The sequence below is a fragment of the Pseudogymnoascus destructans genome (assembly GCF_001641265.1).
Source record: "Pseudogymnoascus destructans isolate 20631-21 unplaced genomic scaffold scaffold_12, whole genome shotgun sequence".
Taxonomy (NCBI): domain Eukaryota; kingdom Fungi; phylum Ascomycota; class Leotiomycetes; order Thelebolales; family Thelebolaceae; genus Pseudogymnoascus; species Pseudogymnoascus destructans.
Genome location: NW_020167531.1, coordinates 985,171 through 1,010,064, shown reverse-complemented (window position 1 = coordinate 1,010,064; position 24,894 = coordinate 985,171). Strand labels below are relative to the sequence as shown.

At 46.3% G+C, this 24,894-nt stretch overlaps 5 protein-coding genes across 5 annotated transcripts; 2 read left to right on the top strand and 3 right to left on the bottom strand.

Moving 5' to 3' along the window:
* Window positions 1-3,671: 3,671 nt before the first annotated feature.
* Window positions 3,672-4,181, top strand: VC83_06587 (uncharacterized protein; the record flags this gene model as incomplete). The annotated part of the gene is made up of 1 exon (XM_024470182.1): window positions 3,672-4,181. One exon carries the CDS (start codon window positions 3,672-3,674, stop codon window positions 4,179-4,181), a length of 510 nt encoding a protein of 169 aa, XP_024323502.1.
* A 497-nt stretch (window positions 4,182-4,678) lies between these two features.
* Window positions 4,679-5,205, top strand: VC83_06586 (uncharacterized protein; the record flags this gene model as incomplete). The annotated part of the gene is made up of 1 exon (XM_024470181.1): window positions 4,679-5,205. One exon carries the CDS (start codon window positions 4,679-4,681, stop codon window positions 5,066-5,068), a length of 390 nt encoding a protein of 129 aa, XP_024323501.1. The 3' UTR covers window positions 5,069-5,205.
* Window positions 5,206-8,321: 3,116 nt separating this feature from the next.
* On the bottom strand, window positions 8,322-10,213 carry VC83_06585 (uncharacterized protein; the record flags this gene model as incomplete). Its single annotated transcript, XM_024470180.1, has 2 exons — window positions 8,322-8,564; window positions 9,830-10,213. The coding sequence occupies 2 exons, from the start codon at window positions 10,211-10,213 to the stop codon at window positions 8,322-8,324; spliced, it is 627 nt and encodes a 208-aa protein (XP_024323504.1).
* A 2,360-nt stretch (window positions 10,214-12,573) lies between these two features.
* Window positions 12,574-14,491, bottom strand: VC83_06584 (uncharacterized protein; the record flags this gene model as incomplete). Its single annotated transcript, XM_024470179.1, has 5 exons — window positions 12,574-13,119; window positions 13,172-13,612; window positions 13,659-13,843; window positions 13,920-14,184; window positions 14,240-14,491. The coding sequence occupies 5 exons, from the start codon at window positions 14,489-14,491 to the stop codon at window positions 12,574-12,576; spliced, it is 1,689 nt and encodes a 562-aa protein (XP_024323503.1).
* An 8,906-nt stretch (window positions 14,492-23,397) lies between these two features.
* On the bottom strand, window positions 23,398-24,849 carry VC83_06583 (uncharacterized protein; the record flags this gene model as incomplete). Its single annotated transcript, XM_024470178.1, has 1 exon — window positions 23,398-24,849. One exon carries the CDS (start codon window positions 24,847-24,849, stop codon window positions 23,398-23,400), a length of 1,452 nt encoding a protein of 483 aa, XP_024323499.1.
* Window positions 24,850-24,894: the final 45 nt, after the last annotated feature.

Here is a 24,894-nt window from a genome sequence, read left to right as displayed (position 1 = left end):
TGCTTGGAAGCTTGGAAAAGACGTGGAAGTATGTGATAGTCGATTTACTGTATTGTCTGCTTGCCCTTTCTGAAGGAAAGGCCAATCCTATTTATGCTAAAGGAGTGTAGTTCTCTCATTTTCCAAGACTTTCCATGACTTACCAGGCTTGGTAACTGTAGTCGACGTAAGAGAATCCCATAGAACCATCTCTTAGGTTCGTAGCCTATAGGAAGTAAAAGGAGGTCCAAGGTCAGAGTACCCCTATAGACAAATTATGTCATAGACAAATTATGTCATAGACAAATTATGTCATAACTTAACCAATCTTGTGGGTAACTAAAGAGCGATGACATGTAATGAATCATAGAGGTTCGTAGGAGCTTTTAGAGCTATCGTTCATGCTCCTAGGCCTCTAGTTGGTAGAGATATGTCATGTGGTAGTATGAGTGATGTCATGTAATGAATCATAGAGGGTTGTAGAGATATGCTATGTGGTAATATCGGCCCAGTAACTAAGGAGCGATGACGTGTAATGAATCATAGATGGTTGTAGCAATTGTTGAGTAGTATTGCTCTTGTTGTTGGTGTGATAAGCCAAAATATGTATAGTAACTTGTAGGTTTGAGGAGGAGATTTCCAAGTTTGCTCTTGAGTTTGATAGCAAACTGAGTGCAACGAATGTCAGTATGACACAGCAGCGATCTGGGCCTCAATCCCTGGGGAGCTGCGAACTGGTGACAATGGGGTTGTGGCCCCTGAAGCGGGAGTTGCTTCTTCGGCCGGTGCAGCGGCCTCACTGCGCTCACGCTCAATGCTCGCTGCGAAGCCTTGATGGGTTTGATGGGGCGGCATTCTCAGCTTCTTTCTGGACTTCCCTACTGGGCTGTTCTTCCTAAACGTAGGAATGGATGAGCGTTCAGAATGTAAAAGAGCCTTGGCTGAACAAGGCAGTGGGAAGTCACGTTGTAGATAGTTACGTAGTCAAGCTCTCTATTGATGCAAAGACTGAACGCTGACCCTCCTCCGGAGGTCCGCGTTCCTACTAATCGTTGGTTCTCAAACCACCACCTGGAGGCGGTTGGCGAAAGCGAACTGGGACGCGAAAGCGATTGTGGGACACTTCGGGAGCGGACTCACGACGTGACATGACCGACCATGAACATGACTGACAACGAGCACAACTACAACCACAACTATGCCGGTAGTTGAAGTAAATAAAAATGAAGCTCTTTTAAAACACAACTTCCATACAATAAAAACCCGGCCAATTGAAGCAGCACGGGTTGCATCTCATGAAGTATCAGCTATTAAAGAATGGTTTTATGAATTTAAAGATGTGTGTAATCAACTAGATATTACTGCAGGTGATATCTACAACTTTGATGAAGTTGGATTCCGTGTAGGAATAAGCACCGGTGAACATGTGTTGGTACCATCTGCAGTAAAGAAGGTAAGTTGTTTCTACTTATCTTACTTTATATTATTCTAATATTTATAGCTTTATATACAAGCTCCAGAGAACAGACAAAGTCTTACAGTTATAAAGACAATTTCAGCTGCTGGCATTGCACTTCCACCGTTCCTTATTATACAAGGAAAATTACACATGGAAAGTTGGTACCATGACAATCTACACGGTGATGAGAAAGTTGCAGTATCCGATTTCGGATATACAAACTCTGAGCTTGCAATGGAATATCTACAGCATTTTATTCAACATACACCGTCTATAAGAACGAAATTGTTAATAATGGACTCTCATGTCTCACATGAAGTTCCAGAGTTTATAATACTTGCACATCAACACAATATACACTTACATGTGTTTCCGTCTCATCTTACGCATATTCTACAACCGCTAGATGTTACTGTGTTTGCACAATATAAACATTGGCACTGACGTGCAATTCAACAAGCAATCCGGAATTTTGATACAGATTATAATGTTATATCTTTCTTTAGAGACTTGTCTACTATCCGTAAGCAGACATTTACAAAGGGTAACTGTATCAAGTCTTTTAGAGATGCAGGTATTTGGCCACCTAACTATGAAAAGATTCAAGATAAGGTTGCTATATATGCAAAACCAGAAGTTTTAGAAACAGCACAACGCGCATTTCAAGCAAGTTATGATCTTTCAACATGGAGTCAAACATTTGATAAGATCCTTAGTTCACCGTCACGGCAAAAGTGGGCGTCTTCTTATACTGAAATCCAAACTCAGTTAACAGAGGCTGAGCTGTTCCAGTCAGAGCTTGTACAAATTACTACTATTATGACTGAGCAACGACAGTGGAAGGTTAGAAGTCGGAAATCTATTCAAAAAGGTGGTGCTATTACAGTTGAACATGCACGGCAAAGGATTTATGAGAAGAAGGTAAAGGAGCAACTTTTAGAAGAAGCACGGGAGAAAAGAGAGAGAACACGCATGGTGAACGTTGAGCGTAAGATGCAGCTCCGTGCTGGCATCGATGCACGGAAGGCAGAACGTACACGGAAAAAGGACCTACATGAATTTCAAAAAAGTAACCCAGACACGGAGCCACCAATTGGCTTACGTACAGAAATCATTGACCCGGACGTTACACAGAAGAAACGTGAGGAGGAGGAGGAGGCGGACCGACTGTTAGCCATCGAGGAGAGTGGGTACGTGAACTTTGCAGGCTTGGACTACGACATGATTCACGATGCAAGTGACGGTGGCTGTGATGATCAATCACTGCCTGACAATATTGATCCAAATCTTTTTTAATTATTTAATTCTATAACTTATATATATTTACAGCATTGTTACGTTGTCAGTCGTGTTCATGGTCGGTCGTGTCGCGTCGCGAGTCCCGAAGTGTCCCACAATCGCTTTCGCGTCCCAGTTCGCTTTCGCCAACCGCCTCCAGGCGGTGGTTTGAGAACCAACGATTATATACATTTCCGTGCGGGGTTCGGAGGGAAGACCCTCCGCCTTGGCACCGCAGCGCACGTGATCGCAACCCGCACGTGAGGCTGCTCGTGACAATGTGGATCCGGAGAAAATTGGGGACTGTACAGGGGAAAGAGCATGGGTACGTGTAGGCTTGCAAGTATCTTTTAAACGCGTAAAAATTTTTACTATATATAAATTTGTATGTAGGAAATATATACTCCTTCAGCAACTACAATGCCTCACCTTACTCGCGATGAGCGGCTTCGCTGTGCAGTCCTTCGCTCCCTCAATTGGGAGTTTCGGAATATATGTCCTATGACCAGCTCCGTGCAGCTGTTGCAGAAGCGTGGGAGAAAGTTGGGCAAGAAGAGCTGGACGCTCTCCTTGACAGTATGCCTGTACGCATGGCAGCTGTAATTGCTGCTAATGGTATGCACACAGAGTACTAGGCTTATAGTATAGTTTTATATAGTTAATTAGGTACTTACTCTACTCTTTATTTTACAGAATTCAATCCTCTTGTTCCTAACGTGTAACGCGTGGCAATAAATCGGTACTTCGGCCTAAATTGCCAAGCCAGCCTACACAGGGGCCCCTGCCCGGATCCACATACAAAACTTATGGAACATTACCTCCGTACATCTACCCGAGAACGCGTCATACATCGTGCCGGGTACCCCAAATCCGCCCCGCTTCCCTCGATCCTTCCCTTCTGAAGATTACAACAACCCGACAAACACTCACTACCAAATCTCCCTCGATATAAACAATGGCTGCTCTTACCCCCAACTCCGCCCGTGTCCTCCAGACCGTCGGCTTAACAACAACCGCCATTCTAGCCGGCGCCTCGGCCTCCTTCTCGATATACACCGTCCCGCGCCTCCTCGAATCCCCCACTCCCCTCCTCCTCAAGCAATTCAAACACATGTTCGCCGCTGGTCACGATACCGTCCCGGCCGGCACGGTCGTAGCTGTCACCTCTCTTCTCTATCTAGCCTACGATAGCCGCGCCGCCGGCTCCCCCGCCTGGCGCGGGTATGCGACTGCCGCGGCGCTGGCGCTGGGAATTATCCCGTACACGCTGATTGTGATGATGGGCACGAACAAAGTGCTGCTGGACGAGGCAGTGGCAGAAGTAGCGGCGGAGAAGGTGGAGACGAAGGCCGCGTCGGTGAAGCAGCTGCTGGATCAGTGGGCGACGATGAATTTGGGGAGGTCAGTGCTGATGGCTTCTGCGGCAGTTACGGCGACGTGGACAGCGCTGGGGAAGGAGCTATGAAAGGGTTGTGAGTGAGCGATGGAGTACACAGGTCAATTGACGGATATCAAAGTGATTTGTTGGGGGATAGCGTTCTTGAGGATCCAAGTCTCCACTTGGTGCTTGGGAATTTGTAGGATATGAATCTCAACTTCGATTGGGCAAATTTATACGAATAGTTGCAATAGTTTTTTTATTGGGTCACACTGTGAAGTTCTATATTTATTGTCTCATCTCATTAATCAGTTCGAGGGACATTTCACGGTTTCCTCGCCAAAGAGCAAACTGTAACGGAGTTAAGTCGTCGTGGTCGTAGTCTTGGCATTTGTGTCCATTCGGATTTGCTCCCGCTTGAAGCAAGTATTTCACAGTTGATATATCTTCATCCTCAATCGCAAAACGAAAAATATTTTCAAGTAGCGCCTCCGCGGTTGGTCCCTTCATGGACGCAGTGCTATGAGTTTTGCGGTTCTTCAAGAAAGGCTGAGGTAGGAAGCAGAGCGAGCGAAATAGGAGGAATGCCATTGTCGTTTTTCCGATCAGGTGGCCTCAGCGCTCACGTTGGTTCGCACCATCGTGCGAAGGTTGCCAAGGGGGATAATAGTGAAGTCAAGAGGACCCTCCACGGTATCATCGCGCCGACAAGACAGGACGAAGTTATTGAAACACTTTTATCTGCTGGTGCGAACGTCAATACGATGGGAGCCAAAGGCCAGACCCCATTGTTTGCTGCAATCATGACGAGAAATAAAAAAGTACTTCAGCGCTTTATGGGCATGGGCGCAATATTAAATCCAAGGGCAGCATATGCTACAGCTTGCTCCAGAGTTCACGGTGTATCCGGAGATGCACTGATAACTGCAATTGCGCAGGGTGACAGTGATGTGGTCAACTGTCTTCTTAAATGAGGCGCTGATACAGAGGCCTTTGGCATTGACCATCTTCATAAAAGGAGAGTTAACATAGAGGCTTATGGGATTACTATAATGATGTACGGTTACGCTCGCGTTACATCCCACTGAGCTAAAAAGACTACAGTATTACGGCTCGCCCGGAATACGCGTAACGCGCTTTATATACTACATGTACTGTAACAGCGGCACCCCGTTACAATTACCCCCCCTTTAGTCCGTGACGTCCTAGCATGGATGTAGAGGCTTCTAGCTTATCATCTCGTACTTACTTCTAGTCCTGTTACTACTTAGGATGCTAAGGTGTGTATATAATAGCTTAAGCCCCTAAGGATGCCCCCTTGTCAGCTAGGTAAGGAATTATACTAATTGCTTACTTAGCCCACCTAACTAGCGAGCTAATCAAAACCCATTAACTAGAGAGCTGGAATACTCTTGTAATGATGTATAGTTACGCTCGCGCTACATCCTACTAAGCCAAAAAGACTATAGTATTCCAGCTTGCCTAGGATACACATAACATGCTTTATATACCATATGTACTATAACAGCAACACCCTGTTACAATTACTAATCCTCTACTACACCACCCTTGTTATTACGTTAGACTAATAACTACTGCTCTTATGGCTAAAAATTCAGATTTAGTTAACAATCTCATTTAAAGGGGTGTTAAAATCAAGAATCTAATCAATGGCTACTCCCTAACCAGTGTTGCCCGAATACCACTCTGAATACTACTCGGTGTCATGACACTCCTTCGATATTTGTGTCACGACCCTTCGATTCGCTTTAGTCTCTAGTACTTATTTCACTATGTCATTCACTTCACCTGCTTCGCTCACTTCGCTCACTTCGCTTCACTTGCTGACCTAGATCAGCCCAAATGTTGACTACTGGCTTAGGCTCTCTTGTTATTGGCTTGCTGCACTAGGGCTCGCTTAGCTAGGGTTCGGTTAATTAGTGCCTTCACTTATTTGGCACTAGGGATTTTTACTGTTATATAAGCACTTATTGCTCATGTCTCTTATTGATCTTTAGCTAGCAAATTATATACTACTTGGCCTTCTTGCAATTCCTCCTGCTTCGACTTACTTTGCATTCCCTTACTTCGAGTCGAACCACTTGGCCAACCTGTTAGTCTCACCACTTGACCCCTGTGGTATAAAGTATATGCTTTGGAGCCTGAACTACTATACCTTGTCCTACTGCTTCAGTATCAAAGTCTTCAGATTATACTTCGGATACTTCTGCAGACTTGAAGGTCAGCCTCAGTTCAAACTGTCCTTACACTTTGCTAGCTCAAAGTTCCAGCTTCAAATCACATACTCTATATCTTCTTCAACTTCGACGTCTCCCACCTTCAGAAACATGAACCAAGAGAATCAACCCCAATACTCTGCTGCTGAGCAAGAGATTCTGAGGCTTCAGAATATGGTGGAAACTATGGGAGCCACACTTCAAGAAATACAGTCCCATCAGCAAACCACTTTCACCTCTTCAGAAACCCCTACAACATCGACCTTCGGAACCAAAGGTTAATCAACCTGACACCTTTTCTGGCACTAGAAATAAAGTGACTTCGTTCCTGAGCCAACTGGATATCTACTATACACTTCGACCTTCGCAATTCTCTTCAGATAGAGATAAAATCTTCTTTGCAGCCTCTTTCTTTCGAGACTCAGCCTTTCACTGGTTCGAACCTCAACTTCGAATTCTCACAGAACATGCTTCTGGATCCTTAGAGGAACTGCCTGGAAATGTGGTTACAACTTACCTCGAATTTTGCACTTCGCTTCGAGCTACCTTCAGTGACATTGATGAAGTTGCAACTGCTGAGAGGCAACTCAAAGCCCTTCGACAAACAACTTCAGCTTCATTCTACACTACTGAGTTTCAAAGGATAGTCTCTCACCTTCAATGGGACAAAGAGGCCCTAATCTTCTTTTATTATAATGGTTTGAAAGACAACCTCAAGGATGAACTTGCCAGAGATGAGAAGCCTTCAACTTTGAATGACCTCATTGAGAAATCCATTAAGATTGATAATCGACTTTTCGAACGAAGGCGCGAATGCAACTTCAGTCGAGCTTCGCAACCCTTCATTTCCCCTCGGCCTCGATTTACTCCTGAACCTATGGACTTAGATGCTTCAATGTCTTCAAAAACATCTACCTTCAACAAGCCTAGCAACCAACCTCCTAGGACAACAAATAGAGCAACTTCGAATTCTCAAAGAGCTTCAGGAAAGCTAACTCTCGAAGAATGAACTTATAGGTTCGAAAATAAACTTTGCCTCTATTGTGGCCTAGCTGGCCACCAAGTCAAGCAATGTAACCTTGCTAGGCAGAAGAACTCAGTCTCTGCTTCAATCCCTTCAGAATTCCTTCAGACTGAGGATTCCCATGCCTATGACTATGAACTTGGGTCTTCGAAAAACGAAGAGACTCAGCAAAACTAGAACCCTGTTTGAGTCCCTCACCAAGGTTAACAACTCACCAAGCTTCGACTGACCAAAACTTGGATATGTTCAACCCTTCGACCTCTGGAACCTCACTTGGCCTCTCCTTGTCTGCTTCGAAAACAGCAATTAGTGGCAACCAATCTAAACATTTTGTTATATCCCTTGGTTCAGATATTACCCATCGCACAGTTCGCATATAACAGCGCGATGACCGAAGCAACAAAAGTCTCACCGTTCTTTGCCAATTATGGCTATCAGCCAGAGGCATATAGACAACCAGGACCAGATGAATCAAGAGCAGAACAAGCTATGATCACTGTGGAACAACTCAAATCGTTCCATGAACAACTAGCGATGGACATCCAATTCTTAAATGAACGATCTGCTGCGTATGCAAACAAGAAGCGCAGTATGGAACCTGCCTTCAAGGAGGGGGGTAAGTATATCTACTCCGGAAACACATCAAAACGAAACGACCAAGTACAAAGTTGGACTTCGAGAAATTGGGACCATTCAAAATATTGAACAAAGTCAGCTCAGTTAATTACAGACTGCAGCTACCCAAGAAGTCTAGACTACACCCGGTATTTCATGTCTCACTATTGGAACCAGCAAGAGAAAACACCACGATTGCGACCGATACAGAACTACAACCAGAAAATGAGATCATTGAATATGAAGTCGAAGCGATCCTAGACAGAAGGTTAGTAGGATGCAAAGAAGAGTTTTTGATCAAATGGAAAGGGTATGAACCTACGGACAATTTATGGAAAACGGTAGGAAACCTTAGCTGTCCAGAATTGCTGGAGGCGTTTCACCGTCGGCACCCCAACGTTCAAAGAAGTCAGGAGACAGGACTGCCAAAAGGTCCTGCTCAGAGGCTACGCCCTCGGAAACGGCAGTAGAAGGGCTGTGCAAAAGAGTTCCTTTGACCTCTGCCTCCCTAGACTCCTTCTCCTCTGCTTCATCCAATTCGTCCAAAGATTTCAGACCACGACGCAGCATCTCAACACCGCGGGTTTTGAGAGCCTTCTGCTGTTTGCAAAGACGCATGCGACGGGCATATGCTTCTTGAGCGCAGAGGTGAGCCTCTCACTCCTGAGATGCCACCGCTTCCTCTTCTACCTCAAGACGCTCTTCTTCTTTTCGAAGCTTCTCCCAATCAGTTGGAGAAGGGGCGCAAGCATTGCATTTGGAATTGCAACAGTACATTCACTACAACGATGACTACCAGCAACAACAGCTTGAACATGGCGACATTAGGTTGCCGTTCTTTTCAATACGGTCTGCAAGAAGATGACGTTCCTTGATTTTTATGTGTCTACTAGAAGACATGGTAAGCAGCACAACCTACTCGGCAATTAAGTGGGTATCACCCTACTTAAGTAAGCGATTCCTTAATCAGCAAGACCTAAGGGACTAGGCCCTGTGTAGGAGGACCTAGTGTTACAGCTACGGTAACGTGACGTCATGGTTACAGGACCAGGGCCTAGTAACGTGACATGTGAGTCACAGGGGGCAAGCTGGGTAGGCTGCCATGTGACGGGGCTAATGGATAGTTGCAGGAACTAGTGAATAATGGATAGTTGAGCTATCCACAAACTATCCTGAATATCTAGCTATCTCCCAACTATCCAGATTACCCATGAGGCACGATGCCATTATATAAGTAGATAGTATTTCCTTAGATAGGAGCTTTGTGCTCAACTCAATATAGTATTCTTTACAATACTGTAATGTGTTACTTGGAAAGCCTTTGTGTCTAATCCCCTGCCTCCTCTGTCAAGTCAACCTTACGCAAGAAACCTCTGTGTCTTCTATCGTTTAGAAATCAGCAGTTTCGCGCTATGTGTCCAGGCTTATTGCAGTTGAAACAGAGCCGTTCTTGGAACTGTCGCTCCTTGTTGGGATTGTGGGGTTTGCCATTAGGCTTGAAAGTAGTGTCGAGTTCCATAGGTTGGGGCCAATGACTCTTCTCTTCTCTTCTGAGTCCAGTGTTGACTAGGTTGTCCCCCTTTCTTCTCAAGTTGCCATTCGTAGTGACGATTGTCGATCTTCTGAGCCAATTCAATCATCTCTCTAAGGTCATCTGGTTTGTCAGACCTTGAGATTTCATCCTTCACATGGTCTTTCAGACCTGCGTAGAATTGGTCACAGATAGCCTCTTCTCCTCAGTTGGTGAGTGTTGCATGCTGTTGAAACTCAGCGGTGTATGCAACTGCTGATCCTCTCTGCTTGAGAGCCTGGAGTGCCCGGACTGCATTTCGTCATTCATTGATGTCTCTGAAGTTTACCTTGAGCGTTTTGAGGAATCTGTTCCAGGATACAAAAATTTCCTTTGTTCCTTGGCTAGTTGAGGTGTTGCATTTTTCGTCTGGTGTTCGATGGTTCATGTAGTCAGCGAGGTAGTTGGAGATCCATTCTGAGGCTGGTCCTCGAAAGAGTGGCACAGCCCATAGGATCTGTTCCACTTCTTTGTTGAAGTGTTTGGCATTAAACGCCATCCATAGCTCCGTCTGGATCAAGAAGCTCTTAAGCTTCTTGCGATCCCCATGAAAGGTGTCTGGGAATGTAATATTCAACTTGTCCGAAGGGTGAGCCAGTGGTGATTCGATGGTAGGTTCAGTAGCAACCTTCCCCTTCAATCCAACGTTTGATCCAGTATCGTCTCCAGCCATGTTGCTTTGTGTGTAAGCTGGTACCTAGTAGAAGTGGTGCTCAAAGTGTAACGCTGACTTCTAAACAATAGAAGACACAGAGGTTTCTTGCGTAAGGTTGACTTGACAGAGGAGGCAGGGGATTAAACACAAAGGCTTTCCAAGTAACACATTACAGTATTGTAAAGAATACTATATTGAGTTGAGCACAAAGCTCCTATCTAAGGAAATACTATCTACTTATATAATGGCGTCGTGCCAAAGGGATATCCATGGATAACATGGATAACATACTATCCATGATATCCAATGTTATCCATCACCTGATATTCCGTGGATCCCCGTGGATAACATGGATAACATAATATCCAAGATATCCAATGTTATCCATCACATGACATTCCGTGGATCGCCGTGGATAACATGGATAACATAATATCCATGATATCCAATGTTATCCATCACGTTGTAAGGATGCCTTCTCGTCTCTCATTCTAGGGAGTAGACTCCGTGTAGCTGCGGGGTCACGTGTGATCATTTGGGTGGCCTAACCGAGTCGGAACCGAGTCGGATGGGTTTCGGATACTTGAGAAAATCGACTGACGGGGGTTCCCCATCATCTTTTTTGTATCCTTCATAGTAGACCTATAGGATAGCATCCGTTTAGCCTCCGACTCGCACTCTCATATGCTATTACTGTGAGCTGGGTGCCCTGTGTCCTTACACACATGAGGTTGCAGCTGTAAGCGCTAGCCATAGCACTAGCACTTAGCCGTAACATTCACTACATCATACAGCTGATTGCTGCATTGTGGAATAGTCTAAGCTACAACCCTTTGGCTCTGTTTCCTAAGACAGTGTGTTGTCTTAGTAAAATCATCCCTTCCTTGGGTGGCTAGATTCTCACATCTGGTGCACCCACCATTAGACTACCACGTACACCACAGGGAAAGTCATACACAGAAGCAGAGCAACGCCTTATACTCCGCCATGTACGCCTAAACCCAAAGGATACATACCAAGAAGTGAAGAATGCTTGTAATGTTGCTTCCTTAATATAAACTATAAATAGGATACTACAAGAAGCAGGCATAGCAATTGGCGTGCAAAGCGTCGCCCTTTCCTACTGCTAATACATACAGCTAAACGGCTTGCATGGTATTTAGCACAGAGGAATTGGACAGCAGAGGATTGGGGTTAAGTTGTGTGGAGTAATGAATGCTCTGTTAAGTGGGGGCGGGGTAACAGGAGCGAGTGGTGTTTCAGTGGCAGCAGGAGGTGATCTAAACCTACAGTGCAAAGAAGAACATGAAGATCATGGTTTAGGGGGTCTTTTAGGCAGAAGGCAGGAGCAATTTATACGTCATAGACTGTGACGTTGAGTTAAAGAAGTTTGGATATACTGCAAACTCATACCTTGAGGTTCTAGAAGCAAAACTCCTCCCTATTTTTGAGTCTCTTAACTCTAGCTACTAATTTATGCAAGATAATGCTCCTATCTATACTACGGGTAAGGTTACAAACTTTCTTGAGGAGCATCTGATTACTACACTCTATAGGTGACCGCCCTACAGTAGGGCCCCTACTCACCCGACCTCAATCTAATTGAGCACATTTAGTGGCACTTGAAAACCCGGGTGTTTGAGGTGTACCCTGAAATTGCAAAGGATAAATCAAACTCAGAACATGCAAGATAGCGTCTAGAATCATGTTTGCAAGAGCATGGGACACATTAGACAAGTCATTGTTTGATAAATTGTATGAGAGTATGCCGAGTAGAATTGAGGCGTGCATTCAAGCAGACGGGTGGCATACAAAATACTATAATACTCATTTTTATACTATATACTATAGGGGCTTATACTGTAGAGCTTTCAATTCTAATTACAATAGATCGCTTTTTACATCTATCGCTCTAAAATTGCATGTGTTACGAGCAAATCAATTATCTACTTTCGGTGGCTTCGCGGGTGGTTTTGCGATTCGGTTAATAGCAGTGGTCGGTGACTGTACTGCGACTCGTACAGAGATATCAACAATGGAGCTTGCAGTGGGCCATTGGTGGGGGGTATCGATCAGTCCGCATACTCGGGACTGCCATATGGGTCTGACACGAGAGGGTTTGTTTGCTATGCTTGAATTGTGCTGCAAGCCATATGAATAGGTGCGCTGAAAGTACGTAGAATACCGCGGGTCATGTCAGATAGAATATTATGCTTAAGTAGGGGAAATGTGGACATGGAGGAAAGGAAAAGTGATCAGATAGGCCATCTGTCAATAAGAACCATCTTTGCTACACATAAAAACGTGCCTTGGCTTGTAGGTGTAGTTGCCCCGTTTTAATATCGTTTCCATATTTTATCACACCACCGTCTCGCCCCTTAAATCGTCATAAACCAATACCGAGTTGGGGAATCCCATTCCATCAAAACCTCGGCCTCCATAGCGTCCACAGCAACCTGCTTTGGCATCTCCATAACCAGATTATACGCATCCGACATCACAGCGTCCACGACAGGCGCGCAGATATATATTCGTTTAGCCATAACCTCCTCTCGGCTCTCCGCATCCTTTTCAAATGCGCCATCGGGACTAAGAATCATGTAGTACTTTGTATACCCCCCAAATTCCGGCTTAATTCGTACCATCATCCCCGGCCGCAGACGCTCCTGAAACGGCACATCTGACTTCGTAGCCGGCGCGTCCCCTGGCAATACGGCAGGGGCTGTCTCAGAGGCGGCGTTACGGGCGCTGCGCGAGTCAATGTGCAGACGCCACAACTTGTCGTAGAAGGCGCGGGCATGCTCGGGGGAGATATCGGGGGATTTGAGACAGCGGGCAACAAACTCGCCTTTGGGGAGTTTGCATAGTTGGGTTCCTGTTTCGGTGGGGGCGACGAGGGCGGGAGAGATGGCTGGGGTGCCGGACTACGGGGTTGTGTTAGACAGGCAATGTTAAGTCTAGGATGAGATGGCTTACGTTCTTCTCGATCCATTCTGTTAGGGCTTGGTGGGACCAAGTGCTTGGTATATTGACATTGTAGGGTGCAGGCTTGGTCTTTGGGGCTGGCACCCGGAGGAGCTCGGCGTATCGTAGGGTGTTCTTACTGGGTCCGGCGTCTGCTGCGTTGGGTTTAACACACGCCAGTATAGCAGTTTTGCAGTAACGGTCGCCCTTCACGTCAAAGACATGCTTCAGCACTTTCGTAAGGACGCTACTCCGGAACGGAACGTGGACATTCATCGCCCTCTTGTTCAAGGCCACGCCATCCGTCATATTCCACATTGCTCTACCCCGGATGCAATCCTTCAGCGTTGACAGGGACATATTGATATCTCGAGTCTCTTTCATCCGGTCTTTGGAGTGCTCCTTGACGTCTCTATCTACCTCACTCCCGGCAAGATCAATATAACAGGCCATCTGGTGCATCGGCGACATCTTTGTTCGCAATACGAATACGACAGACCGCATGAGAGCGAGACGAACTATCGTTCTTGACAGTGGCTGCTGTCTTTCGGAAAGACATGCTGCGGTCAATATGCGAAAGAAGTTCTTCTGCAGTGGCCGGCTTTTCCTCAATAGCACCTACAAGTTGAGACTCGCCAAAGGCATCTTCCATGACAACAATCTTTCGGCGGTCATTTAGGAGGTCTGCTGGGCGTTAGAATCTGATCCTTTTGACTGGGTATCTGACGACTCGATAATGAGCCGGTGGCTGGGAATTTACCAAACGCCTCCTTTCCAACTAGCTCAAACGCGCAGATGTATATATCACGGCCTCCTTCAAGCTTGCCATTCATAAGTTCGGCAGCGGCCAGTTTCTCCAACTCGCTGACACTGTGCGTCTTCCCGGATCCTGTCTGGCCGTAGGCAAACAAGGTGCTGATTCCACCTCCCCACGCCCATGGAACCAGTGGTGCAACAAGGTCCTGATAGACATCTTCTGACATCTGGTCTGGCCCGTACACTTTGTCAAGTCGGAAACTGGACGACTGCAAAGACCCATCAGCACCCCGCACCTTGTGTTAGGAATAAACGGGCACATACGTTTAATGCTGCCTGGCCATTGACTTTACGTCGTAACTCGTGGACATCTGCATACCCCTCTTTAGATCGTGCGCAGACGCCAGCAACTTCGTGGTCCTCGATCTCTTTTGGTAGCAGCGGCCGAATACGTGCTCCTATGCATGTATCCCCACCCGACTCGGTGCTGGCGCTTGCGCCTTGGCTTGGCGCAGGTTTGAAGGCAGCCACCTGCTTAACGTATGAATCTCTGTTTTCCTCAAAAAATGCCTCCATGATTGATGTAAATAACGAAAATAATTATCTTTTTTGAGCTGATACAGGAAAATTGAAAAGGGGGGATGTTTGTTTATAAACAACTTCCCGCGTTGGTATCGGATACGTAGCCGATTTCTAGCCACCCGTTATTGGGCTTTCCCTAGCGACCTTGGCGGTGGAAATATGTTCCTTTCAGGCTGCTGCCTTGGAGGTCTTTCCCCTGAAATGAAACATATCCGAATTGAATTCAATAAAAACGAAAATACTTTCCTTGTAGGTGCAGTCCTTAGGGAGGTTCATGAGGCATCCGAAACGACTTGGACACTTGGCCTTCAACTGCGGCACCACACAAGCTTTGAGGAAGAGTGCTTGGGAATGCGCCCTCATAGTGGGTTACACTATGCCGCGTCTTCGTTCTTTCCGTTCCGGTCGTCATATTCGGATGGCCGGGCAGCTTCCTGATTCGCCTGATTGCTTCGATGCTAGTTGGCCAAAGACGCTGTCAGCGTTCAGCGTGCTGTTGCTCCTTCCGCAATCCTACTTCGGTCTGAAAGTAGGATCTTACATCCGCTTTCATATTATTTCGGCTGTTGTGTAGTATTGCAGAATAATTTCGACCACTACTGAGCACGAGGTTGACAGTTTTCTGCAGGATTGATATCCGCTGCTGACCATGAGTGCGGCAATTGGTGCAGCTATTCCAATGGCCTGCTGTGCAACAGTGAGATCGTACATCTCTGGCCACAGCTCCGCCAACAAATGGCATCGAGACCGTGAGATACAACTCGGCCTACAAACCCCTCCATCCATCCTTTTGCTACATGAGGTTACAGTAGACCCTAATGGGGGTTGTTGGCGTTTTTGCATGACCCACTCCTCAAAAATATTCTTCTTACTTTGTGGTTGGATAGCTGATATAATTTATGGCTCGATTGTTGGCTTATAATGCTCATCCATAGCAATTGAACGGCTGCTTTTGCCTTTAATACCCAATCTGTAGGCCAGTTATCTTCACAATACTTCCATTTTTGGCTTGGAATAAGGACTCCAGCTGCAATATATGCAGAAGACCTATAGATTGTTAGTACTATAGTACTATATTAAAATGGAAGATACTATTATTTACCGCTCAGTAAGTGCATAATACTTATTCATAACCTCCCATGCAGAGTTAAAACATGGGCTAAGCATTAAATCATCCTTGAACATCTCTTTCCCCTTTTCTAATTGCTCAAGAAGGAACTCCATAGATAACAATACCCGTTCTAATGTGGCTTCCTGACCTTCTGTAAACAATGTCACTTCATAAAAGAAATAAAGGAAGTTGTGGATATGCTGTAGTACTATCCAGTCGCTCTCAAGCAATTCATCTTGAGAAAGCTCAAAATACTCTTTATGACAGTACATATCAATAGCGCTCTTGATCTTATTGTCAAGAGCACAATGAAGCATTGAATACCATGAGTTCCACTGAGTCTTGTTATCCCGAACAAGCCTTTTGCCATTACTATACTTCTCAAAAGTAGCTTGCTGTTGAGGTGACTGTTGTATAAATACTACAATATTATGTAGCTATCACCAGTATGTTTCCCTTTCAGCTCTCGTAATGATAGTACTGACTGTTGAAGCCCTCCATTCTCTGTGATATAGTGTGCAATTAAGCCCATTAACGATTTTGTATTTGGAGATGTCCATAAGTCGACTGTGAAATGAATCTTTGATTGTGATGTGTAACGCTGACTTCTAAACGATAGAAGACACAGAGGTTCTCTTGCGTAAGGTTTACTTATCAGAGGAGGCAGGGGATCGGACACAAAGGCTTCAAGTAACACGTTACTAGTATATAACAAATACTGTATTGAGTTGAGCACGAAGCTCCTATCTAAGGAAATACTATCTACTTATATAGTGGCGTCGTGCCTAGTGGACTCTTGGGAACTCACTCGAGTCCTCAGAGTCCTGGACTCTTAGGATTCTTCTCATCATCCTGCGAGTCCGTCACGTGCCTAGTGGACTCCTGGGAACTCACTCGAGTCCTCGGAGTCCTGGACTCTTAGGACTCTTCTCATCATCCTGCGAGTCCGTCACGTGATACTTTCAGAACTACTATTCCCCGCTGCCCCTCCAGGTACCAGGGCCGGTCTCATGCGACCTCCCTCCTTCCTGTCCTGTAGTTGGCCAGCCTTCTTGTTCCGTCGTAACATGATGATTGTATTGCTTGTTGAATCTTAATCTTCTCTTGATTGTATCTTCATATTGTCCAGTCCCACATAGTACTATGGCTTCGAGGCAAACTTTCTTCAGCATTAACATTTAAAAAATGTATTAACTCTCAGAATTCAGGGCGTTGGACAATCGAAAATGGTAATGAGCACCTAGCAATGACCCGGACAAGTAGTTGTTCAAATGTAGGAGTATCAAAGTCAGCATCTCGTCGCCGTTTATAAGGATTATGAAGTCCATTTTGCAGAGCATTAGAGATACTCATTTGCATGTTCTTGACTTGTGACTGTTTCTGAGTATCTGTCACCTGGTGTAAATCCATCAAGTGTTTCGCTGGTGCTGCAGTACCACCTGATTCTTCATACTGCTTTGTACAATATGAACATTGCCACATTAAGTGCCCATTTTGTTGGTATGTTGCTGAAGGATTCCTATCATGTTGCCAAATACATGAAGTTCATTTATGACACCCTGATTTTGATGTAACTGACAGTACTATAGTACTATTAGAATCTAGTTGTGGTCAAGGACGATCAAGGCACTATATAAAGTTATCAGCTAGCACAAGCTATTCTCCAACCTAAAAGCACCCCTACTAGCGATTAACGGCTAGACCTTTAAGCACACTATAGCAAAGGCTAAAGCGCCCTAGACAGAAGTCCTAGATAGGTTTAGTGCCTAGGACGACCTAGAGACAAACCTGTGGCAGTTGGCGCATCTTGCTTTCTCTATGTAATTGAGTCCTGTAGGGCTGGTATAGAGGTCTACTCAAGTGCTATAGTGGTTGCACTGTGCATATCTCGTGCATTTTGTAGGGTTGTAGTATCCCTAGCAGCCTAGGTCATTGTTACAGCTACAGTAACATGACATCAGTTACAGGGCTAGTAGGGCTAGGCTCTAGTAACGTGACCTGAGAAGTCACGAGGCTAGCAGGGCTAGGCTGTCACGTGACCAGGCTAGTGGATAGTTGCAGAAACTAGTAGATATTAGATAGTTGAGCTATCTATCCACTAGATAGCTCAACTATCTAATATCTACTATTCATCAACTATCTAGACTATCTATGAGGCATGACGCCACTATATAAGTAGATAGTATTCCCTTAGATAGGAGCTTCGTGCTCAACTCAACATAGTATTCTTTACAATACTATAACATGTTACTTAGAAGCCTTTGTGTGTGATCCCCTGCCTCCTCTGTCAAGTCAACCTTATGTAAGAAACCTCTGTGTCTTCTATCATTTAGAAGTTAGCGTTACAAGGAAGCCCTGATAATCGAGCTTCAATTACAGTAATCGAAGCTGTGTCTGCAAGTGGAAGAGTTACTCTATCTATACTCATTATTCTAGGCAAAGTCCTCATGGACTTTGGTACCATCTAAGTCTTATTGGAACGGAACGGGTTCTATTATCAGAATCAGGATATACAAACAACCAACTTGCTATGGAGTGGCTTAATCACTTCATCTTTCACACGCAAAGCACTCCTACTTACTAATGTCAAGCTACTACTATTAGACTCTCATAGTAGTCACTATATGCCAGAGTTCACAATATATGCAGCAGAGCATAATATGATCACCTACGCCTTCCCTTCGCATCTTGCCCATATTCTACAGCCATTAGATGTTGGGATTTTCCAGCCTTATAAGCATTGGCACCATGAAGCAGTCTATTCTGTAATACGGAACCTTGATCTTGAGTATAATATATGCTCCTTTATGAGAGATCTCTCTACGATACAAGAGAAGACTTTTAAAGAGCTTACTATTGTTTGCGCATTTGAAAAAGCAGGAGTATGGTCTATTAATTATGAGAATGTACTCACAAAGCTATGGAAATATTCAAAACCAGCTCCTACTTTACCATCTATTATACCAGCCTCTTTTCAAGATTCTAAGGAGCAACTACAGCATTGGAAGGCTATGCTTTTAGTCCTACTTAGTAGCCCCTCTCAACAGCGTTATAACAATTGGGTTATTGGCACAGAAGTAGTATTAGCTCACGGACAACTTCAAGCTTAACGTCTCAATTCTACAACGGCAGGTTAACGAGCATAAAAATAGGGGGCGTAGTAGCCGCGTACACCTACAAATTGGAGGAGCTCTTACTATAGAGGATGCGCGAGCTCAACAGGCTAAAAAGGCAGAGCGAGCAGCAGAGAAAGAGTGTGGAATTCTCACTCCGTGCCCGGGATAAGGGGCAGCGATGCCGCCCAGGCCGCCAAGCGCCAACCCGGGGCCAAGCCCAGTATCACCCAACTCAGAAGATAAAACTGGGCACCACTGAATAAAAACATGCTTTCACAGATCACTGTTCTGAACCTGGTTGACACGCCCATAATTATCATATTATTCTATTATCACGGACCGCAACCAACACCTACAAGTTCTACAAAGAGGCTTCTAAAGAAGCGCGGATAGCCCGTCAGGCTACTAACCACCCGCAAGTAGCTCTATAGGGCAGGAGTTGAAGCCCGGACGCAAGAACGACTCCGGAAGAAGAGGGTAAAAGCCTGGCAAAGACCCAATTCCGGATCCAGAGGCGGAGAGCGAAAGTGAGAGTGGCAGTGGGAGTGGGAGCGAGCACGAATTTGAGTGGCATGGATATGAGAATTACGAGTAGTTGTTCAATTGAAGTAAAAGATACTTCATATAAATTACTATGTAATGGTACCTACAAATTTTGGTGGTTGCGAACGCCGTTTGCTTCCGCGAACGCTCTTTGCTTACCCCGACCCTATGCAATAGGGTCGGTTCCGACGATTAGGTGTTCGTGGGTTGGGATAGAAGAGGAGGGGGTGGTTTCGGAGGGGAGGGTGGAGAAGAGGGAAATCATGGTGGTGTGGGTTGTGGGAAAAAAACGAGGTGGTGGAAGGCGTGGTTGTGCGTTCGGAGGTCCGGAGTCTAGCAAGCTGAGCTGTGCCACCGAGTAGTGGCCGAAGTTGAATAATGAGTTTATAGCCTGGCCTGTTTGGCTGATGATCGTGAATTCGCAACCACCAATGCGCTTTATTTTCCCCAATCATGCGCAGGGGCCCCCACTCGCGTCAAATTGAATTATATTTTAAAAAGTACAGTAGATAGCTAGGAAGGGCCTGCCTTGCTCAATAGCGTACTGTAATGGTGGGTGCACCAGATATGAGAATCTAGCCACCCAAGGAAGGGATGAATTTACTAAGACAACACACTGTCTTAGGAAACAGAGCCAAAGGGTTGTAGCTTAGACTATTCCACAACGCAGCAATCAGGTGTATGATGTGGTGAAGTGGTCTAGACAAGTTGCAACAAATGTTGAGTCTGAGAACTCAGGGGTAAGTCAGAGGTTAGCACCTCACTGACTTTTCAAAAACAGAGAATAACAAGATCAATGCTTGGAAGCTTGGAAAAGACGTAGAAGTATGTGCTAGTCGATTTACTGTATTGCCTGCTTGCCCTTTCTTAAGGAAAGGGCAATCCTATTTATGCCAAAGGAGTGTAGTTCTCTCATTTTCCATGACTTTCCATGACTAACCAGGCTTGGTAAATGTATTAGAAATCAAGTGCGACCCACAACTAGCTTGCTAATCATGTAGTGAACGTAAGAGAATCCCATAGAACCATCTCTTGGGTTCCTAGCCTATAGGAAGTGAAAAGGAGGTCCAAGGTCAGAGTACCTATAGATAAATTATGTCATAACTTAACCAATCTTGTGGGTAACTAAGGAGCGATGACGTGTAATGAATCATAGAGGGTTGTAGAAGCTTCTAGAGCTATCGTTCATGTTCCTAGGCCTCTAGTTGGTAGAGATATGCCATGTGGTAGTATTGGCCCACCCCCTTAAGGAGGAGATTTTCTTAATAACTTGTTCAATGAGTGTTCAAATGATATGCCGTGATGTATGTAGCATAAACAGATGTAGTAGAAGAGTTTGCAGCAATCGTTGAGTAGTATTGCTTCTGTTGTTGGTGTGATAAGCCAAGATATGTATGGTGACTTGTAGGTTTGAGGAGGAGATTTCTAAGTTTGCTCTTGAGTTTGATAGCAAACTGAGTGCAACGAATGTCAGTATGACACGTACGACGCCTGTCGGATTGAGCAACGCATTCGAGTGGCAATGGCTTGATACTCCCAATTAAGGGAGCGTAGTAGTTGGCATTTAAGCCGCTCATCACGAGTAAGGTGCGGCATTGTTAATAGAAAATAGATATAAATTCGTATAACGTGGTTTATCAGTACGTCGGACATATCAGTACCTCGGACACTTTTCCCGAATTTCCTACCCTCTAACTTCACAACGCGTTTTTTTCACCTTTTATTATGTCAGTGATTACCCAAGAAGCAAAAATCATTCTAGCTATCGAGGCTATCCGAACATCAAAAAATCTAAGTCGTCGGAAGGCTGCTAAGCTCTATGAAGTACCTCATTCTACACTCTGCGACAGAATGAACGGCCGAACTACTGTCTACGAACGCCGGCCTGCAATGATGAAATTAACTATACTAGAAGAGGAGGTGGTTATTCAGAATATACTTGATATGGATTCAAGAGGATTTGCACCCCGGCTTGCTGGTGTAGAAGATATGGCAAATTTTATACTCGAATCGCGTGGAGGGAGGCGCGTCGGGAACCCTTGCGGGAGTCACCCTTCCCAAACGTCTCACCGGTGTCGCAACAAGCGGCTACCACCATGACAGACGAAGGGTCGAAGTGACCCCACGTGAAGGGCCAGGCCCGAGTCCCCTCCGACACAGGGTCTTCCCCCACCTAGGCCACATAGGCCGCCCCAACTTCCCCATCCTCCCCCTCCCTCCTTCCATCACCCCGAGTCGGAGTGACCGCAGGAGCGGCAGCGGTGGGCAGTTTACCCACAGCAGCCACCAACTCCCCCAAGAGAGCAGGGACGCTCTCCTGTTCCGTCCGGAGACGGCACAGCGACGACTGAATTTGCTGCTCAGAGTCAGTATCGAAACCACACCGAGTCGCAAGGGGAAGGGGGTCTACTCACGGCAAGCCCCGACTCGAGGGCAGCCCGAGTGGCACATGCTTCCTCGTAGAGGTCACGCTCCGCCTCGGAGCGGAACTTTGGCATGCTCTGGGCAGCCAGGAGGGCCACCTGATTTGCCTCAGTGGCGGCGGTGGCGAAGTTGGCGGGGATGAGGGGGGTGGCCTCTTCGGCGGCCAGGAGGGCCGCAAACTCTTCCCCAAGGAACCAGGGCAGCTTTCACCAAAGTTAGCAACGGCCAACCAAACCAAACACCAAACCCCACAAGAAACCCTACCGGGACGCAAGGCGAGTGCTGCGCGGTGCAGTACCCACACTTCGAACTGGTCGGGGACCAGACGCAGTCGTGGGACTGGATCCCACGGGCTTTGGCCTGAAGGCAGCGCAGACAGAGCACGCGGAAGGCAACCGTAAGGGCCCCGGAGGGGGTGGGAACTGGCATCTTCAAATTTGGAATCTGCGATTCCCTCAGCCCAGCACAAGTTATCAACACCGCGCCAACGTGCTCTCATCACCTACTCGTTCGTGTGGATTGGATGTATACTATCCAATCTATCAGTATCACATCAAGAAACGGACGGGGAGGGGCCACTTACTGGTCTCGGGTGGGAGGGTTGCTGGCGTTGTTGTTGGAAGAAAAAAACAAGAGGAAGTGGGCGAAGCGGAATACTCAAATGTTGGCTTACAACAATAAACTCAGAATAGAATTTACGAAAATTCTATTCTACTCAAACGTGTAGCGGACACCTTCCGGTACTGATTCGGACCTCAAGAACGAACCTGAGATCGCCGTAGCAGTTACAGCCGCAGGGCCGAGGGCGGTCCTGGCGGTCCCTGGGGGGTGTATCTTTGACAGCGAAGGTTCAACTTTAGTTTGGGAGTCTGAGGTTCTGTTTCCGGCTCAGATATTTTCTGAAATTATAGGAAATCATGTGTTTTTATACTCAGATTAATTAGCATGCAGAACTTTCAAAAGCATATGGGCTTCTTTGTTCTGCCCGCACTTGCCCGCGAATGCAGAAAAATGAGTATCATGGGGAGAGAGAGGAGAGAATGAATGTCCCAAGTGGAGCTGTTGTGTTTATAGGAATTCACTTGATGGTGAGAGCTAAGTATGTGGCTCGTAAACAAGATCAACGAGTGAGGAACGAATGTAAACAAGCATGTGAGTAAAAATAGCAAAAGACTCATCAGATCTCAAGATGTTATGAGGGAGAAAATCATCTTTGTGATTTTACTTTTTGTCGTTGATATGTTATCTCCTGTTGACTTGTGTTGATCGTTTCCAAACTCTTTCTTTCCTTTCCTCGCCGACACTCGAATCCATAACCTTCATTTCCTCCGCTGGCCAGATTGTCCAGACAGTGGTACTTCACTGTGCCGAAAAGTTGGCTTATAAATAGGTAGCCAGAGGGGGGTTGTTCAAGGCAGGCAGGGAATCAATCCCACACTTGGTGTGGGAGAACACTAACTCAAAAAGACCGTGGCCGATTTAATACCATTATAAAGGAATATGCAGACCCATTATCATGCTATAGAATTTCAAACAAAAGGCTCACTGAGCTGGCTAACAAGGAGGCACTCAAAACCAACTGTGGCTGGCTGCCGCACACATAAACGCCCAAACAAATTGCCATAGAGGACAGGGCAAACACCATAAGAACATGGCAGTATTCATTAATCTCATTCCGTCCCGTTGCCCTCTATTCCCAGCCTGAATCATCCGAATGTTGTCCCTCCGGTTCCACGACCGAAATTGGAGTAACCAAGCCCAGTGCTCAGCCTCCTTCCTCGTTCGCCTGGCCCAATACTATTTCCTCGGATACCAACCGGACTGCTCATCCTGCGTTGTACAGATACGTTGGGTACACCAAGTCTTTGCTGTGTACCCGCCAACGGCTGTTCCACCATGTCAATCGCTTCTTCATCCTCCGAAGTCTCATATAGAGCCTCGTCCCCCGCGATGATGGTGCCCGCATCATCATCACCATCATTAGGGGTCAAGAGTTCTTCGTCGTCACTCCCGTCCTCATCGTCGCTGGCCTGATTAAACCCCTCCATCTCAACTAACATAAATATCGGAATCGCGCCAAGTATCGCAATGAAACCCAGCATCCACCACGCCACAATAACATACCCCCTCTCCAACCCCCAAGAGAACGCCGCGCCAGCGAAGAACGGCCCAGCTGCTCGCCCAATCGCACTCACGCTTGTGGCGACCCCATTCAGTGTCCCAAGCAGCCTCAGGCTCGCCGCGGAATTCGTCAACATTATCGTACTACATGGGAACATGAAGATGCCACAGAACGCCTTGACGATCATCAAGCTAAACATCGCAAGTTGCTGACGTATAGGGTTCTGGATAAGCGCCGTATACGGCGTGACGAACATGACGGATGGAATAACGACTGCGCACACGCGGTAGCACCGCAGGACACCGAACCGCCGTACCACCACCGGGAATACGAAGAACTGCACGATGCCGCTGCAGATACCGTAGGCGGTGAAGAGAGTCCCAATGCGGGAGGAGGAGATGCCGAAGCCTCCGCTGAATTTGAAGGGGAGTGTCGTGTTGGAGGAGTCGGGTGCTTGTTGAGGGTGGTGCATGAAGATTGGAAGGAGTTGGTCCATGGCCATGCTGTGGAGGGCGAGGATGGCGTATGAGAGGAGGTTGAGGTTTGATTGCTTGTTGAAGACTTCCCAGACGGAGGGACCGGCCGCTTGTGGAGTCTTGGGTGCTTTCCATGTCGTGTCGAATTGTTTGCTGGAGGAGTGAGAGTTACTGCGGGAGTGGGTGTTGTTGAGCAGAGCAGCTCCGAGCTCATCGTCGTCATAGTCACAGTTCCTCCTCTTCTTGCGGGACGTGACACACCGAACCAGCCTCTGGCCGATATAAATTCCGTAATCGGGTTTGTTCTTGCGAGTCTCTAGGGTCTCTTTCAGAAAGAGGAAGCCGACAATAATGCCGACGGCAAAGAAGATGGACGCTATCATATTGGGCAGCGCGAAGGGAAACTTTGTGAGCAACTTGTTGTTGCTGAACAGTCCAGGAAGATTGACGGCCGGAGACGCGAAGAAACCACCAAAGGCTGGTCCCAGGATACTACCAAAGCTCCATACGAGAGGCATGACTGAGAACGCACGAGGTTGAAGGCTCCTTTCAGGCACCATTTCGGCAACAATGGTTCGAATGATGCCAATTGCCGCTATTTAGCT